This window comes from Patagioenas fasciata, chromosome 20, assembly GCF_037038585.1.
Source record: "Patagioenas fasciata isolate bPatFas1 chromosome 20, bPatFas1.hap1, whole genome shotgun sequence".
In the NCBI taxonomy this organism is placed as follows: Eukaryota; Metazoa; Chordata; class Aves; order Columbiformes; family Columbidae; genus Patagioenas; species Patagioenas fasciata.
In genome coordinates, this window is record NC_092539.1 from 6,231,863 (window position 1) to 6,248,799 (window position 16,937).

General features: G+C 64.8%; 2 protein-coding genes across 5 annotated transcripts; one reads left to right on the forward strand and one right to left on the reverse strand.

Moving 5' to 3' along the window:
- Positions 1–895: 895 nt before the first annotated feature.
- ENG (endoglin) lies at positions 896–12,034 on the forward strand. The gene is made up of 15 exons (XM_065853883.2): positions 896–1,053; positions 5,137–5,294; positions 7,105–7,239; positions 7,825–7,987; positions 8,181–8,355; positions 8,565–8,706; positions 8,953–9,127; positions 9,210–9,352; positions 9,462–9,599; positions 9,954–9,998; positions 10,102–10,212; positions 10,305–10,550; positions 10,698–10,761; positions 10,863–10,964; positions 11,402–12,034. Exons 1-15 carry the CDS (start codon positions 996–998, stop codon positions 11,518–11,520), a joined length of 1,974 nt encoding a protein of 657 aa, XP_065709955.1. The 5' UTR covers positions 896–995; the 3' UTR covers positions 11,521–12,034.
- FPGS (folylpolyglutamate synthase) lies at positions 11,897–16,833 on the reverse strand. 4 transcript variants are annotated; one of them, XM_065853884.2, is made up of 14 exons: positions 16,715–16,833; positions 15,466–15,594; positions 15,308–15,361; positions 15,138–15,202; positions 14,946–15,060; positions 14,746–14,823; positions 14,430–14,491; positions 14,228–14,330; positions 14,070–14,147; positions 13,698–13,992; positions 13,403–13,553; positions 13,240–13,315; positions 12,879–12,945; positions 11,897–12,792 (listed from the first exon to the last, which is right to left on the reverse strand). In XM_065853884.2, the coding sequence occupies exons 1-14, from the start codon at positions 16,808–16,810 to the stop codon at positions 12,365–12,367; spliced, it is 1,797 nt and encodes a 598-aa protein (XP_065709956.1). In that variant the 5' UTR covers positions 16,811–16,833; the 3' UTR covers positions 11,897–12,364. The 4 variants fall into 4 exon arrangements, with proteins under 4 accessions (XP_065709956.1, XP_065709957.1, XP_071673418.1 ...); XM_065853885.2 differs by having other exon boundaries at positions 15,466–15,564; positions 16,715–16,827; XM_071817317.1 differs by having other exon boundaries at positions 15,466–15,780; positions 16,715–16,827.
- Positions 16,834–16,937: the final 104 nt, after the last annotated feature.

A 16,937-nucleotide genomic window follows, 5' to 3' on the forward strand; every position in this document is an offset into this window, starting at 1 on the left:
CGGGGACATCCTGGCTGGTGGCAACAGGCCTCGTTGGCTTCCCTGGGCATCCTCCTGCCCATGAGGATGGAGATCACCCCTGGGGGGTTGCACCCACCCCCAGAACGAGGCTCCCAGCCCCACCATTAGCTGTGTGAGAGCTCTCGCCTCAGGCAGCAGCCGCTGGCACTTGTGAGAGGAATGAAACAGGGGTGGTCCCTGGGTACCTCCAGCCACCCCATGGCTCCAACTTTGGTGGTGCTTCACTGCGATCCCTTCACCCAGGCAGCTTTGTCTTTGGGGACCTCCCACCCTCAAATCTGCCAGCTAGGGGGTGGTGTCCAGACAGGGGTGTCGAGGCAGTCCCCAACAGTGCCCTGGGCAAGGGTACAGGCTGGCAGCTGTGCTGTGGGACCCTCTGCCTGCCCCATGGCCTCAGGGTGGGCATCCAGGATCATGGGGCCGCCATGGACCTGGGAAATGGTGACTTGGCTGATGTGCTGGCTAGGGGCAATGTGGGCCACATGTTGGGGTGCCATGGGGCATCCCATCACCATCACCTGGGGCAGCCATCTCCTCACTGTGTGGGTCGGGCTGTGCTGCGACAGTGTGCATGGACACAGTTTGGGGGGCACACCTCACCCGGGCACTTCCAATCTCCTGTGTCACACCCCTCTGCTCACCAGTGCCAGCCAAAGGGGAGTCCCTGCGGACACCCACCCCGGCTGCCGGTGCCCCCCGGCGCTCAAGGCGCTTCCAGCGCACCCCTCTGGAGGTGATGCCCCGCGCTGCGCTGTGGGGAAACTGAGGCACGGCGCCTCCCGGAGGGGAGGCCCCCCATCTCCCCCCCGTTGTGGGCGGCTGCCACCGCCCCCCCGCCGCCGGCACGGCCCCAGCGCCGCCAGCGGCATTTCCTCCCGGCTCGGAGCCGCGCCGCCCGCGGACCCTCCTCCGAAGGGAGTCGGTTTCCTGCCGCCGCCGCCGCCCGGCACTCGGCGCTGGCTCCCGGGGAGGACATGGGCCCCCACGCCGCCCCGCTCCTGCCGCTGCTGCTGGCCCTGCTGGGCCGCCCGGGTGAGTGGGGCTGGGGGGACACCGCGGGGGACACCGGCATGGGACCTCCGGGATGGAACGTTCGCCGGCGGGACCCACCAGTGACTGCGTCCCGGAGCAGCCCGGGCTTGGTGGGGTCTGAGTCCCCGCGGGGCGGTGGGTTTGCGGATGAAGAGGTCCTGGCTGTGCTGGCAGTGTCACCCCTGGGAACCCCTCGGGAGAGAAGGGTTTGGGGGACAGTCCTGAGGGTGGGAAACGTCAATCCCCCTCAGCCTCAGGGAGGAACCCACCGCACAGCCCTGCCGCTCCTCGGGACCCCCGAAATCCTGGCTGCGTCACTGGGGTTTGCGAGTGTCCAAGGCGCCACTGCTGCTCCCTGGCCGAGGCAATGGCACCCGGGGAGGACTGGGGTGACTTTTGTGGCCTCCTGTCACCGCGGGGTTTGTGAGTCAGAGGGAGCTGGGGACATGGAACGGGAAAAAGCCTGTAAAGCCCCGTGTCGGCCATGGGGACAGAGTTTGGGGCTCGTGTGCACCCGGAGCAGTCGGGCAGGGAAGCACTAAAGCCACCCTGGGGTCCCTGCAAAGCCACAGGAGGAATTTCAAGGGGGGACAGAATTGGGGACACCCATGACAGTTGGAAGGCAGGGAGCTGAGGGACCTGGGGACACAAGTCACTGGTGGAGGGAAAGGGAACTGGGAGGGAATGGGGAGGCCGAGGCCAGTGACACAACCTGTCCCAGCTGGGTCAGTCCCTGCTGGCCACCGTGGGGCCAGCGCTGGTGGGTGCTGCTGGGAGTCCCTGCTGTCAGGCTCAGCACCCGCTCCCTGCTTGCTGTCACCCCCGGTCACTGCCCCATAGCTGTGGCACGCTGTCCCTGTCCAGCGAGGCTGTGCCATATGAGCCATGTCCCGTCTGTGCTGTATGGTCCCCATCCGGCGCAGCTGTGCCACAAGGTCCTTGTCTCCCGTAGTTGTGCCATACAATCCCCGTCCTATGGCTGTGCCATGCAGTCCCCATCCTGCATAGATGTGCAGTGAGGTCTGGGTCCTATGTAGCTATGCAATACAGTCCCTATCATATAGCTGTCCCATAAGGTCTGCATCCTGTTTAGTTGTGCCACAGAGCCCCTGTCCTCTCTATCTGTGACGTATAGTCCCTATACCACATAGCTTATCCTACACAGCTGTGCAATGTCACCTCTGTCCTACATAGCTGTGACACACAGTCTATGTCTTTTGTATTTGTCCGTTACAGCCTCCATCCTATATGGCTGTGCTATATGGGCTGAGTCCTATGTAGCTATGCCATGTGGTCCCCGTCCTGAGTAACTGTGCCATATAGTCCCTGTCCTGTATGGCTGTGCTATATGGTCCCCATTCTGATTAGCTTAGCCATATGGTCCCTGTCCTATATGTCTGTGCTATATGGTCTCCATCCTACATAGTTGTGCTATACAGTCCCCATCCCACATAGCTATGCCATACTGTCCCTGTCCTGTGTTGCTGTGTAATGAGGTCCTTATCCTAACTGTGCTATACACTCCCTAGCCCATATAGCTGTGCCTTATGGTCCCTGTCCTACGTAACTCCAATGCAGTCCCTGTCCTATGTACCTGTGCTATACAGTCTGTCATATATGACTGTGCCTGTATGGTCCCTGTCCTGTGTAGCTCTTCCATAAAGACCATGTACTATTTGTCTGTGCCATGTCATCCTCAACCTATTCAGCTGTGCTATGTGGTCCTCATCCTATGTGACTGCCATATCGTCCCTATCCTATGTTGCTGTGTTATGTAGTCCCTGTCCTGTGTAGCTGTGCTATACAGTCCCCATCCTATGCAACTGTGCCATGTGATCCCCATCCTGCCCAGCCGTGCCACACAGGCCATGTCTTGTCCATCTGCTGCCTCTCCTGTGGGGCTGGGGGTGCCCATGGTGAGCACAGTATCAGGGGGTGCAGGCTGCCCACGGCAGGTGAAGTACCATGGAACTTCACAGACACAGTAGCCTGCCAGATGTGGGGGACTTTGTCCCTCCCCAGCAGGGACCAGCGCTGCTCCCACAGGGTGAGCACGGTGCTGGGTTCTCCCTTCCCATCCCTGGGCAGAGGCCCCTCAGTGCCTGGCCGATTTACAGAGGGACAGGAATGACATCACCTGTGTCAGCCCCAAAGCCTCATCCCATCTGAGCCCTGATGCCACCTCTGCATGGTCCAGAAACCCAGTGGTGGTTCAGAGGGTGACAACTCTCCCTCAAGTTTGCAGCACAGGGTCCATCTTCATTCCTGACCCGGGCTGAGACCGACCAGCTCATTACACAAGTGCCAAGGCGGCACAGCCGGATGCTGGGATGCTGGAGTGGCGCTGCCCGTCCCATGGGGCATCCTGTGCTGCTGGAGCCACCCTGGCTCAGCCTGGCACCCCTGGGCATTGCTCTCTGCCCAGGGCCTTTGATCTGCTCCCAAAAACCCAGGAATCCCCTCCCCCAAAGTCCCCAAACCCCCAGGGAGCCGTTGTTGAACCATCCTGGTCTTGGCTGTGCTGAAATGAGGGAGAAAGCAGGCGGCTGGAAAAACATAAAGTGGATTTTCTTTCTTTCTTCCTTTTTATTTTTTTTCCCTTTCCCGGAGTACAAAAATAACAGTGCCCTTATCTGATCGCCCCGGGCGGCCCAGCTGAGCCCCCTTATCTGATCCTGACATAATACTGGAGCCCGCTGCTGCCTTCCCTGGGGACAGACGGTGCCCGGCTGGCACCACTGCCCCGCGTCCCCTCCACTGGCATCACTGCCCTGCACTGGGGACGAGCCTGGCCATGTCCCCAGGCCCTGTCTGATGTCCCCATGGGATGCTGCCGGAGGTGTGACGAGCTGCCTGTCCTCTGCCCAGCCATGCCGGGGGCCACGTGGCCGTGCCCAGTGCCGTCGAGGCAGGAGCGAAGGGGAAGAGGGATGGGGCCTGTGGCGCCCAGATAAGCGGCTGTTTATCTTCCTCCTGATGCTGCCGGCCGCGCGGCCGCCGCGCCGAGGGGAGGAAGCGCCGGACAATAGGTGGGCCTGCGGCAGCGTCACCAGGGGGGGTCTGTGCCGTGACCCCGCTGCCGCGGTCACACCACCCCGATGGCGAGACACGGGCTGGGGATGTCGTGATGGGCACGACGTGGCATGGGTGGCACTTTGCTGGCTGCTGCATCCCAAAACCTTGGTGATGGGAGCATCATACCCTCCATTCCCGCTCCCCATGGAGGTGGCTGGGTAGCCCTGATGTGGGGTCCTGTAACCTCCTGGTGTGGTGGCTGGTGCCACCAGAGATGGGAAAGGATGGGATGGGAAGGGATGGGGCTCGGGGACCACCTCTAAAGAACACAGCACCCTAGGCACTGTGTACCCATGGGGAGCCCCCACCCACAGCTGTGGGGCTCCATCCTGCCCAGCCCCTGCAAGGGACACCCACAGGTTCAAACAGGTCCCCAGGACACCTTCCAGCACAGGAGCAGCTCAAGGACAGCCTGGCCGCAGCAGGGCTGCCCAGGGCAGGGGAAATAGCTGAGGCAAATGGGGATTTACAAGATCAGGCCTTCAAACGGCTGTTTGCGCTCAGGATTTCCCTTGGCAGCCGCTCACTGGCCCCGCTCGCTCCTGCGCCACGCGGGGGGTTCGGGATGGGGCGAAGCTCACGCCTCGGCGCCCGCGGAGGATGAGCTTTACGGCCATTTCCATACCTGAGCTTCCCCCTTTCCTGCGGCACGGGGGGGACGTGGGGGGGTTTCCGCCACCGCCCCAGCCTTCGGGGCAGCCGGGTGCGAGTTTTGGCAGGCAGCAGTGCCGAGGAGGGACAGCAGATTTTTCCAGCCCGGATCCGAGGGTCATTAACGTGATCACAGCGGGGGCCAGCAGCGGCAGACGAGCTCCGAGCAAACACGTAGCAGATGGTCCCGCGGGCGCTGTGCCAGCAGCGGGGCTGCGGTGGTGCTGTGATGGTGACACGGGGACAGCACCGGGGCTCGTGTAGCATTGCAGCCCCTTCCTGCGTCATGTCCCTCTCCGTGTTGTGTCACCCCACGTCTGCATGGCGGGCACTGATGGTCTCTTGTTTTCCATCCAGATGCTGGGAGAGCCGAGGGCTGTGACTTGCAGCCGGTGACGGCGGAGCCGCCCATCACCCTGTCCTACGCCACCAGCACGGTGCCGCGGGGCTGTGTCAGCAGCAGCTTGGTGGGCACGGACCGTGAAGTCCATGTCCTCAGCGTCAAGTGGTCCAAGGTGAGCGAGCGGGGTCCTGCCACTTGTCACCATGGCACTGTCACCCCTGCACTGTCACCCCAGCGCTCTCCCTGCCTGTCAGGGTGTCCCGGCTGTCAAAACCATTTCCTCTAACTAAGGAACAGTGAGAGGACCCAGATTAACCTTTTCCATGGTGCTTTCACTGAGCTTCCCCTCCCAGCTCAGCTGCGGATGTTTCTGGCTCTGATGGGGATTTAAAGTCTTTAGAGGCAACTTTTTTAACAGCCCCTGCTGCCGGGGCTGTCCCTGTGGGGGATGTCCCAGGAACCCCTGTTTCTCGGGGGAGGTGGCTTGGTCCCAGCTCAGGAGCAGGGCAGAGCCATGGGTTCTGATGGCGACCACACTGGGGAGGGAGGGAAGGGAGGAAAGCACATCGCTTGATGACGACTGAGTGGAAACCTGGCTGCCAGCATTTGCATCGCCTGCCGAGGGGTGATAACCATGTGGGTGTTTTGGGTATGGGGGGGCACAGAGCAGCAGCAGGGCTGGGGGAGCATCCTCGGCTGGCGCTGCTGCTGGGTTGTGCTGGTGCATGGATTTGCACCAACACACAGGTTTGCACAACTGCTCTGCAGCATGTCACAGCTCCCTTGGCACTGGCTGAGCCCCGGCAAACCCAGCACCCGATTTTGGCTCAGACTTGGGCCGACTGGCGCCACAGTCCGCCTGCCACCACCTCCCAGCTCTCCCAGTTCTGCTTTTCAGGGGAAGGCGGGAGCTGGGCTGGGATCCGCTGGGGAGAGTGGGTTTTGCAAGGGCCCCTGTACCACAGCCTGGTGTGACCTGGCCCTGGCACCTCGGCGCCAAGGCTGGGGTGCCCCAGAGTTGTCACCGGCGGCGGCGGGGGACACGCACTGATGTCACAGCTGTGGCACCAAGCCCTGTGGCGCATGGGGGAGCCAGGCAGGGACGCGGCTCCACTTATAGAAGAATTACTGGAAGCTGCTTTCTATAAGCAGATCCCCACGATGCATTAAAAAAAAAGAAAAAATAACCTGAAAGGCGGCGGCGGGGCAGCGGCGAGGCTCGCGCAGCCGAACAATGGAGCGCCGCAAAACACGAGGCAGGAAAAACAGCCGCCGGCTCCTCGTTGACGCGCGGGGCCACCCGGGGTCCCCGGCCACCCACGCTGGCCGCAGGGCCACAGCCAGGTCAGGATGCCCACAAGTCCGTCCCGCCGGCCCCGCACTGGCAGCTGCCTCCCCCCGCCCTGGTTTTCCCGGCTGCCGCCTGGCTCAGCACTTTTGCAGCAATGATTCAGGTGGCGGTTGCCAAACTTATCACCTGGTGTTTTGGCTTCCCCAGCTGGATGTGCAGCTGGAGGCAGCCGGGCAGTGCTGGCCGCGGGGAGCAATGCGTGCCGCTGTTTTGCCTCCGGCATCCGTGCGCGCCAGTAGGGCCAGTCCCAAGCCTGGAGTGGCTGCGTGATACTGGGACCAGGCTGGGAAACCCTCAGGGCGATGTCCCGGTGCGTGGGTTGTCAGTCAGAGACGCCACGGTACCCACAGTGGGGATGCTCCGGTGCCCGAGGTGGGGAAGCTGGAGTGTCCCCCCCACCCCAACCCTCAGCATGGGTAAACATCCATGTGGCATCTCTGCATCTCCTCACCTGCTCCCTAAAGCCGGCCACCACTGCCTCCTGCGTGACTCATGCTGTGGGCCAGCCAAGGGCTCTCCCTGCTGCCTCTGGTGCTGGGGACAGGTGGGGTGACCAGGGAGGACAGGCAGGGAGGTGACAGCAGTTGGGGCAGGGTGGCTGCAGTGGTGACGCTCTCCCTGTCCTCCCCAGGTCTCTGCCTTTCCACTGAATGTGTTCATCACACCGCGAACTGGCAGCTGTACCAAGCCAGCGGTACTCGTCCTCCTGTGTGCCCGCTGTTTGGCCACCATCACCTCCTCGTGCCCGGACCTGCTCGTCCGCACCGTGAGTGCCACAACCTTTGCGGGGGGCTACAGGGCTGGGGCCATCACTGGAGATGTTTTAGGCAGTGTCCCTGGAGGAGACTGGTCCTCCATCCCCAGAGATGATGCTCACAGTGCCCTGGGGAGGAGGTGACACGCTTGGTGGCTGCTGGTGGCGTTGAGCATGGGGCTGGCCAGGCAGGGAATGACGCACAGGGCTGGAAAAAGCTCCCGTTTCCTCCGGCCGGCGGGAGGAAGGTCAGGGATGGGATTTGGCTCCAGTGAGCTGAGCTGGGGCTGGGCGCTTTGTTAGCAAAATAAACCTCCTGCTTTGTTTGCAGCTAATAATAAAGTGGGCTGAGCTCCCCGCGTGCCGCCAGCCGCCCACGCCGCTCCCAGCCCGTGCCCCAGAAAAAGCCCCTGTTTATCCGGGGTGACTCGCCAGTCACGATGAGATCGGGGCTCCAGGGGTACCCACCGGTTTAACCTTACACCCGCATCCCCCATGCTGGGGAAAAGGCTTGCCGTGCTTTCCTGACACCAGCCCACGCTGGGGAGGGATGTGCCTCGCTGTCCACCCTGGCTCAGGCTGCCACTCACCCCACAGGATGCCCACCACAACCTGGGGACCACCATGACACTGGGACCCGAGCCACCCATGGCCACCAGCGAGGGGCAGCTGCTGGCCTGGGCTCGGGGCACCTATGGGGGCATCACGTCCTACAGCGAGTTGCGGGACCCCCGCTGGGTCCAGCTCCGCCTGGGAGAAGGTACATGGGGCTGGGGGCTGGCGTTGGGGGGACAGCGGGGCAGCAATGCTCTTCGTGTGCTTGACGGGTGACAACCCACTGGGGCAAAGCACAATCCCGGGGGAGATGCTATGGCGAGCAGTGTCACCTCGCCCAAGCATCTCCCCATCCACTGAGCCCAGTTTGGCTTGGGTGACCCTCCCCACCTCTGCAGACGCCAGCAGCCCGCCAGACTGTGTCCCCCAGGAGCACTTCGATGCGTCACTGCACCTCGAGACCGAGGTCTTCTTCCATGGGATGAAGGGCTGCTCACGCAGAGACACCCAGAGCACCAGGGACAACCCGAGCACCAGGGCCGCCCACATCATCCGCCTGCAGCCCGAGCCCAGGTATCAGGTGGTGCTGGCAGCGGCAGGGTAATGGGACATGTGGTGGTACGGATGATGGGACACGTGGTGGCATGGGTGGCGGGACATGCTTGGAGATGCTTGGGAAGGGATTGGGGTGTCCCACAGGCAGAGCTCCCCCATCCCGAGGGGGTCTATGGGATCTGCAGGCAGAGGAGGCTGATTTGGGGGGGCATGTCCTGGTTTTGCAGCTCCCTGGTCACAGAGGTGAACCTGTCCCTGAGCTGTCCTGAGAGACCTGCGAGCAACCAGAGCAACCAGCTCCTCATCCTGCAGAGCCGAGCCAACCTCACCTGGTCCCTGTCCGTCAACAACTGCCACATCCAGTTCATGGTAGGGCTGAGCGGGACGTGGGGGTGTGGGGGGGTGTGTGTGTGCGTGCCACCCTCGCCAAGGGGGCTGGTGGCGGGGGGCGATGGCAGGAGGGCATCTGCGGACATTGGGCACAGGGAGGTGACAGCCCCCTCACTGTGAGCCCTCGTGATGGAGACCACCCCAGAAGCTGTCCCTGCCTTGAGTGTCCCCAGCTGTCCCCATCCCTGCTCAACCCCTCCCGTGCTGCCCCCTCCCGCCCCATAGGCCTCCGGGAACTACAGGATTGCACCCGTCTCCTCGATGGTGCTCACCGGGGAGCTCCTGCCTGACACAGAGCGGGGCCTCATCGCCAAAGCCTTTGAGAAGAACTACAGCATCGTCGCCTCCTACTCCGTCATCCCCACCAGCACCCGCGTCAGCCTGGAGATCCAGGAACACGGTGAGGCCCCCAGCGCCCTGGGGCTGGGGGTGATGGGGGGTCCCACCGCCCCCGCTTAGCACCCCATCTCCCCGTCCCGCAGAGGCAGTCAGGAGGGTACCCACAACACCCACTCCCCCGGCCCCCACTGCCTACTCACTGCCCAGCATGCTGCTGCTCACGCTCCAGCCCTGGAAGTGCACGGATGATACTATGGAGATCATCATCGCCAGGTCCCACCTGGAGGTGAGGGCTGGGGAGGGGTCCTGCTACCCATCAACATCACCCAGGGGTGCTCTGGGTGGCATGGGATTGTCCCCAGCCAGTGGGTGATCACCAGGTTCTTTTCTCCCAGCCCATCAAGGACGTGGTGAACATCACTCTGCGGGACATCAGCTGCCAGGCAGAGAAGAACGCCACTCACTTCATGCTGAAAACCCCCCTCAGCCACTGCGGCACCTCGCTGGAGAGCAGAGGCCATGCCAACAACGAGGTGAGGGGGCTGGCCGGGGTGCTGCCCCAGATCCGCTGACACCCCATGTGGGGCTTCAGTGATGCCTGGTGGGGTCTTCTGCACTGAGACCTCCTTGATTTTTGCATGGCTGGAAACATCTTGCTGTGGCCCAGGGCTGAGCCCTGTCGCTGTGACTGGGTGCTGGGGGGTGCAGGTGGGACCCCCCTGTCTCATCCCCTCCCAGCCCAGGGTGGAACCCCCTTATCCCCTCCCAGGGCAGGGCCATCCCATCTTATCCCAGGGTGGGACCACCCCATCCCCTCCCATTGAGCACAAGAGACCCCCAACAGTGGGGACCCCTTGGCTCACCCAGCCTTCTTCACCTTCTCACAGCTCATCCTCAACCTGGCCAAGGGCACGGTGCTCCGGAGCGTGCGGGTAAGAGCCAGGTTTCCTGGCAGGTCCAGGCTGGGACCGCAGGAGGAGGGTGCTGCTGCCACCACCGTTGCCAGGGTGACCTCAGCACTGTCCCCACTTGCAGGTGGCTTTCCAGTGCAAGATCCCACGGGAACTCTTCCTGCGCCTCTTCCCCACCGCCGCCTTCGAGGCCCCACAGACAGAGCTGGAGATCAACAAGGAAACCTTTGTGCAGGTACCACCGCTGGCTTGGCACCACAGCTCGGGGGGTCCAGCTGTCCCCTGCCTGGTGAGACCCTGACGGCGTGTCCCGTGTCCCCGCGGCAGGCGTCCATGCGGTGGGAGGACCACCCGGCGGACCTGCAGCTGAAGGAGTGCTGGCTGGTGGCGCCGGGGCGGGAGCCGGTGCTGCTGCTGCAGGGTGGCGAGGCGCGGGGCGCAGGGGTGGCCATGCTGGAGGGGCCCCCCAGCAGCCGCGGGAGGAAGATCTGGCGCTTCCGCTTCACCTACGCCATCCCCGAGGGCGGGCGCGTCCCCTTCTCTGCCACCCTCAAGTGCAAGGCTGGTTTGCAGGTCAGTGTAACACCCCCCCGCCCCGTGCCGTGATGCCACCATGCTGGTCCTCACCATCACTGGTGGTGAGGAGCACTGGTGGCCAGGAGCACCATCCCTGCTCCCCATCCCTGTCCTCCCTCCGTCTCACCCCAACCTCCCTTACAGAACAACACCATCTTTGAGAAGGTCCTGGAGGTGACGGTGAAGGATGGCTGGCGGCTGCCCAACAGTGAGTTGGGGACAGGGGAGGGGGCTGGGGTGGGAATGGAGGTGGGAAGGGACCCCCCCCACACACAATGTGGTGATACTGATGGACTCGTCCTCCCACAGACCGCGGGCTGGGGCTAGCCGCCGTCCTGGGCATCACCTTCGGCGCCTTCCTCATCGGGGCTCTCCTCACCGCCGGGCTCTGGTACATCTACTCGCACACCCGTGAGTATCCCCCACCCTGGGAACAGCCGTGGTGGGATGGGGGGCCATACACACGTCCCCTGCTGGGTTGCCTATGTTCCCCACTCCAGCCCAAATCCACCTGGTAAGCAAGGGACCAAGCTCCTGCTTCACCATCATCCGTATGGCTCTCCTGGTGATGCCAGGGGGGTAATTACACCGCTTGGGGTGGCCACAGCACCCCAGGGTCCCCTCCACTGCCTTGGGGTCCCCCTCAAAACCTGCCCTCCCTCTTGCTCCCAGTGCCACTATGGTCACCTGTGCCCATCTCCATGCTGGGGGCTCAGAGAGCAGCAATCCAAGAGGGTTTGTGCATGGGGGGCTGGAGGGTCCCGTGGGGATGAGCTGTGGCCCCCGCCAGCCGCCCTGAGTCTGGTTTCCCCTCGGCGTTTCTCCCCACGGCGGGCGGCGTGAGCCAGGTCCCATCTCCAAACTGCAGCCGGTTTCCAGCACGGCCCCGGCCTCGGAGAGCAGCAGCACCAACCACAGCATCGGCAGCACCCAGAGCACCCCCTGCTCCACCAGCAGCATGGCCTGACCCGCCTGGGCCCCCCCGAGCCCACCCAGCCCGTGGCCACCGGACTTGGGGACCCACCCCAACCCCATTAAGCCATTTTTTTTTTGCCCCAAATCTCAGGCCGAGCCCAGAGGGGGTCTCCGTTACTCATTCAGTGAATGCTTTGGCCCCCCAAGGGCAGCCCGTGCTGGGGGGGGGCACCTGCAACCCCCACCTGGGAGTTCCCCGATGCTGGGTGCACCGGGGAGGCGGATAGAGCAGCTACTGCCAGAGCCCCCCCAAGGCTCCCCATCAAATGGGGGGTGGGGCAAAAGTGGGTGCCCCCAGGACATGCCCCAGCATTTGGGGTGATCCTCATGCCCCTCCCGCATCCCTCCAAGAAGGCAGCGGGTACCGCTGGGAGAGCAAGTGGTTTATTGGGGGGGGTACAGAGCTGCTGCCCCCACCACAGGGTGATAGGTGGAAACTACCCCCCAGCTCCCTATCCAAGTTACAAACTTTTATTAATAATAATAAAAATCTCCCCTACATTAAATTAGTCACACCCTGATTCCGAGCCTCACGACGGCTTGAGGCTCCCACATACCGCCCCCCCCCAAAGCTGCCCACCCCCTGGGCACCGGGACCCCAGCACAGTCTGGGGCAGCCCCCCCAGGGCCCTCCCAAGGTGGGCTGGGGACCCGGAGCATCCCCCCCATGGCCAGTGTCCCCAGGAGAGGCACAGGCAAAAGGCACTGGAGTAAAAAGGGCCAAGCTGGGATCGGGTTGGGCGTCCCACACCCCCCCACCCCAGCGGCCTCCGAGCATCAGCAGCAGCAGAACCGGCACTTCAAGTGCAAAGAGGTGCAAAGCCCCAGCCCCCCATTTACTGGGAGAGTGTGGGGTCGAGCAGCCGCAGGGCCCCCCCCACCAAGTGCAGGCTGCCGGTGACCAGGACGTGGATGGCGGCCGCCTCCCGCAGCAGCACAGCCCCACTGCTGGCGGCTGGCGGGGGGTGGGCGCCCGTGGCAGTGGGGGCTGCCAGCTGGGGGTCCCGGCCCTGCGCCACCCACCGCAGCGCTTGGGCCAGGCAGGGGAAGACGAGGGCTGGGGAATTGAGGGGTCGCGGGGCCGGGGGAGCCAGGAGCAGAGTCCCTCGGGTGGGGACTGGCTGCAGCAGCCCCCTTGCCCGCAGAGGGGCTGGGAGCCAGGGGTCCTGCCCCCCCTTCTCCTCCAGCAGCCGGGTCCATGTCTGCTGGTTCTCCAGGCAGCGGGTCAGGGCATTATCCAGAGTCACGTTGAAGTTTTGCTGGTCTGGGAGGGATGGGGATGGCGGTCAGGGATTAAGAGGGGCCGGGGAAAGGTTGGGGATGGGGGGGGCTGGACTGCCCAGGACTCACCTGCGTTGCTGGCCACAGACACCTCTGTGAAGTTGGGGCAGAAGACGGCATAGTCAAAGTGGCACGGCTGCAGGGAGAAGGGGGTCAGTGCCATGGGGACGCTGGGAACCCTCCCAAAGGACTCCGACTGGGATCAGTCCCACTCCTCTGGGGCTATAGGGGTTTGGTCTGGGGGTAACCCGAGTCCTCCCTGCACCCAGGGCTGCGAGACCTTTGTGAGGGTTGGGGTACAACCATGGGCAGATGGACAGACAGACAGCACCTTGCAGCTCCCACACCCACAGCAAAGTCAGTCCCAGCACAGGCAGAGAACCCAGGCGTCGGGGCACAGAGAGCCCCCCATTCCCCTCCTAAACCTCACCAGCAGCAGTTTGAGCAGCGCTGCCGTGTCCCGGTCCCCCGTGGCGTTGAAGAGCAGCACACGCACCTCGGAGCCACTGTGGGGACAAACGGCAGGTGGTCCATGCCCCACGGGGATGCCCAGCACCACCACCCTGGGTGTCCCCATCGTGTCCCCCCCTTACTCGTGGGGCTTGTCCCGGTTGAGGGCAGCCTGGCGGAACCAGCGGACACAGGCCTGGATGCTGCTGGTGGTGTGGGCCCCGTCCAGGTACCACGTCACGGCGCCGTGGGGCAGCACCTGGGTCCGGCCCAGCCACTCTGTGTCCCGCAGACCTGGGGAGGGGGCACAGGGCAAGGCTGGGACTCCCATGCCCCCCCACCAGCACCAGGACCACCGCAGGTGGCACCAGCCCAGCGTGGTCCCCCAAGCCCCGCGACATGGCAGGGTGGGGGGGTCCTGGCATGGCCGTACCACACCTTGGATCATGGCCTCGGTGGGGTGAAAGGTGGGCGCCAGCGGCACCGGCCTCTCCACCAGCTCGGCGTCCAGCGTCCAGTGTCCTGCTAAGACCCTGGGGACAGCAGCGGGGTCCAACCCCTCCATCCCCGTCTCCCCCGCCTTACCGCGGCAGCCGCGGCGCTGCAGCCACGTCCGTGCCAGCTGCAAGGCCAGGGCAGCGTTGGAGCGCTGGTGGGCACCCGCCAGCCCCAGCTCCAGCGCCCGCCCGTCCCGCTCGAAGGTGTCCAGCTCCGGGCAGAGGTAGAGGGGACACTGCAGAGAGAGGAGGCTGAGCCCCTGGCCATGGGGTACCCTCCGTGTCACCCCCCCTTCCCTGTCAATGCACTCACCTCCCGCTCCCGGGCTCGGTCCCTCAGCACCTCGAGCGGCCGCTCCGGCTGCGCCACGGTGAATGCTGGCACACCGGGCTGTGGAGGATGGGGGTACTCAGGGGGATGGGGGAGGGCACCCCAAAACCGTGAGCAGGGGGAGGACTGGATCCGCCTACCTTAAAAATGCCCCCCTTCTGCCAGGCGATCTTCTCCATGGTGTCCCCCAGGATGCTGGTGTGGTCGATGCCCAGGGAGGAAACCCCACACACCACCGGTGCCCTGGGGACGCAGTGTGGCAATGTCCCCACTGTCCCCCCACCACAGGGACACCAGGCCCCAGTGGCCCTAGGGAATGGGCTTGGAGCCCCCAGCTCCTACCTGATGATGTTGGTGCAGTCGTAGGCACCGCCGATACCAACCTCCACCACCGCCAGGTCCACCTGTGGACACCGGAGCTGTCACAGGGCCACTGGCAGCACTTGTCCCCGTGGATTTGGGGACAAAGGTGGTGCCAGGTCCTTGTCACCACCCCTCAAAACCTGTGGCGGAACACGTGTTCCACTCATGGGGGTCCATCCACCCACCATAGTGTCCCTCGGGTACAGCCTGATGGAAGCCCCATGTCCCCTTTCCTACCCTGAGGTCCCTGCCAACCTGATGTCCCCACCACAAGCTGGTGGCCACCACCACCCACCTTCTCCTGCAGGAAAACGTGGAAGGCCATGATGGTGAGGAATCGGAAGTATGCCGGCATGCTGGTGCGTGCCGGGTCCTGCCAGGCAGAGCGGGTGTAAGGGGAGAGCACAGGGTGTTCCCAACCGACATTGGGGCACATGGCCCTGGGGAGATGTCCCTGAGGACGGGAGTACCCCCGCAAGCACCCACCACCCCTACCTTGGTCTTCTCCAGGCGGTTGTAGACAAGCCAGAAGTACTTGCTGAAGAGCTCCTTGCTGATGGGCTGCCCGTTGATGCGGATCCGCTCGCGTACCTGGACGAGGTGAGGGGAGCTGAGGGGGCAGAGGGGGAGGCACAGTCAAGCACAGCACCACCTTCCTCCCCCAACCCTCCTGACGCCCCTGCCCACCTGTAAAAGCCCGTCTTCAGCCCATAGCCACGGAGGATGCACTCGGTGAAGGCACATGCTGAGCCCTGGACAGACAGCAGCATTAACCCCCCCACGCCAGGGCAGAAGCAAACGGAGCCAGAGATGCCGGTGGCCCCCCTTGCCCCTGCGGCACTTCCCGACCACCTCACCTTGCCCTTCGTCCCCGTGACGTGAATGATATTCAGTCGATCCAGGTCCTCGACCTGCCGGAGGTCAACCACCCCGTGAGACCCTCACGGCAGCGAACACCAAGCATGGTGGCACCACTGTCGGGGTGTGGGGACAGGGACAGGGATTCCCTCCTCACCTTCAGCCCGCTCCTCTCCAAAAAGCCCCGCATGGCTTCCAGCTGGGCCTGGGGGTCACCGCGCTCCCGCTTCACCTGCTCCAGGTAGCTGGCGTTGGTCTGCAGGGTGTTGAGGGTTCGGATGGCGTCCTGGTAAGATCCCGGGCAGGGGGTGAGGATGGCACCCATCCCCGCAGTCTCGGGGCTGTGCCCACCGCCATGGCCCCGGGGACCAGCCTGCCCCGTCCCATCGTGTTCGATCTCCCCGGTGGTGCCCGCAGCCGGCAACATCTCCTCCGCCATGGGCCTGCGGGGACAGGCCGGCAGTGCCAGCGCCTGTCGCAGGGACGTCGCAGGGACGTCACGGGGACGGGCTACTTATCAGCTGGGGGAGCCCAGCCCTCCCCGGGTGCCCCTTGGCCCCGCGGGGGGGCATGGGCAGCCCAGCACCCGGCACCCTCCCCTGTGCTAATGGGACAAGGTCGACGGGTGTGAGCGGGCGGCGCTCCAGGGCTGGCACTCCCGCCCCGCGGGCTGTTTGATTAAGGCTGCACACGAAGCAACGGAGCTGCACCTGCATGTGGTGCGCACCTGGCTGTGCAGCTGCCATCGTTACCACGGGTCACCGGTGCCACCGAGACCTCCGGCGGGGGACACAGGGCTGTCCCTGCTGTGTGCTGCAATGGGGACCTGGTGTGGGACAAGCCCGTGTCCCCTGTGTGGGGACATCCCACCCCAGCAGCTGCACCCCATCCCCGCAGTGCCAGAGGAACGGTTGGTGCTGCTGGCTCCGGGGAGCGTGGGGCAGGGACCAGGAAGCTCCACACCGGCCCTCAGCCCCGGGACCCCCATCGGCCCCGCGACACCGGGCAGCCTCGTGGGCCCGGGACGCCCCAACTCCGCCGCGGCTGCCGGAGCGGCTCCCGCTGCAGGCCGGGGTCAGCCCGGGGATGGAGGTTTGGGGGGTGGCGGTCGGGCACCGGCCGTCCCCAGTAGAAAGGGCGGCAGGACGCTGAGCAGCGGCTGGCGCGGCCCGGGGCTGCAGGACCGGGCAGTCCCGCCGGTGGGCGTGGGGCGCTCGGCGGCCCGCATCATTCCGGGGCCGCCCCGCTGTCCCGACCCCGTGACCCCCGCCCGCCCCGGAGCTCGCAGCCTTGCAGCTTGGGAAGAGGCCACCGGCGCTGGGCAGCCCCGGGCCCGGCGGCCGCCGCTGCCCTCCAGTGCCCATCCCGGGGCGATGTCCCGGGTCCCGCTCCCGCCGCACCGGTACCTGGTAGTCCATGGCGGGGGCGCGCGCCGGCCGCGTGCTGAACCGGCGCCCGGCGGTAACCGCGCGCAGCGCCCCGCGCAGCCCTCGCGCTACCATCCCGCCGCGCCGCGCGCCCTGCGCCCGCGCCCACGCCGGGGGGGACCGCCCCGCCCCGCCCCGCCCCGCCCACTCCCCCGCCGCCATCTTTGAAGCGGGCAGTTGCGCCGCCACGTCGCGCTTGTCT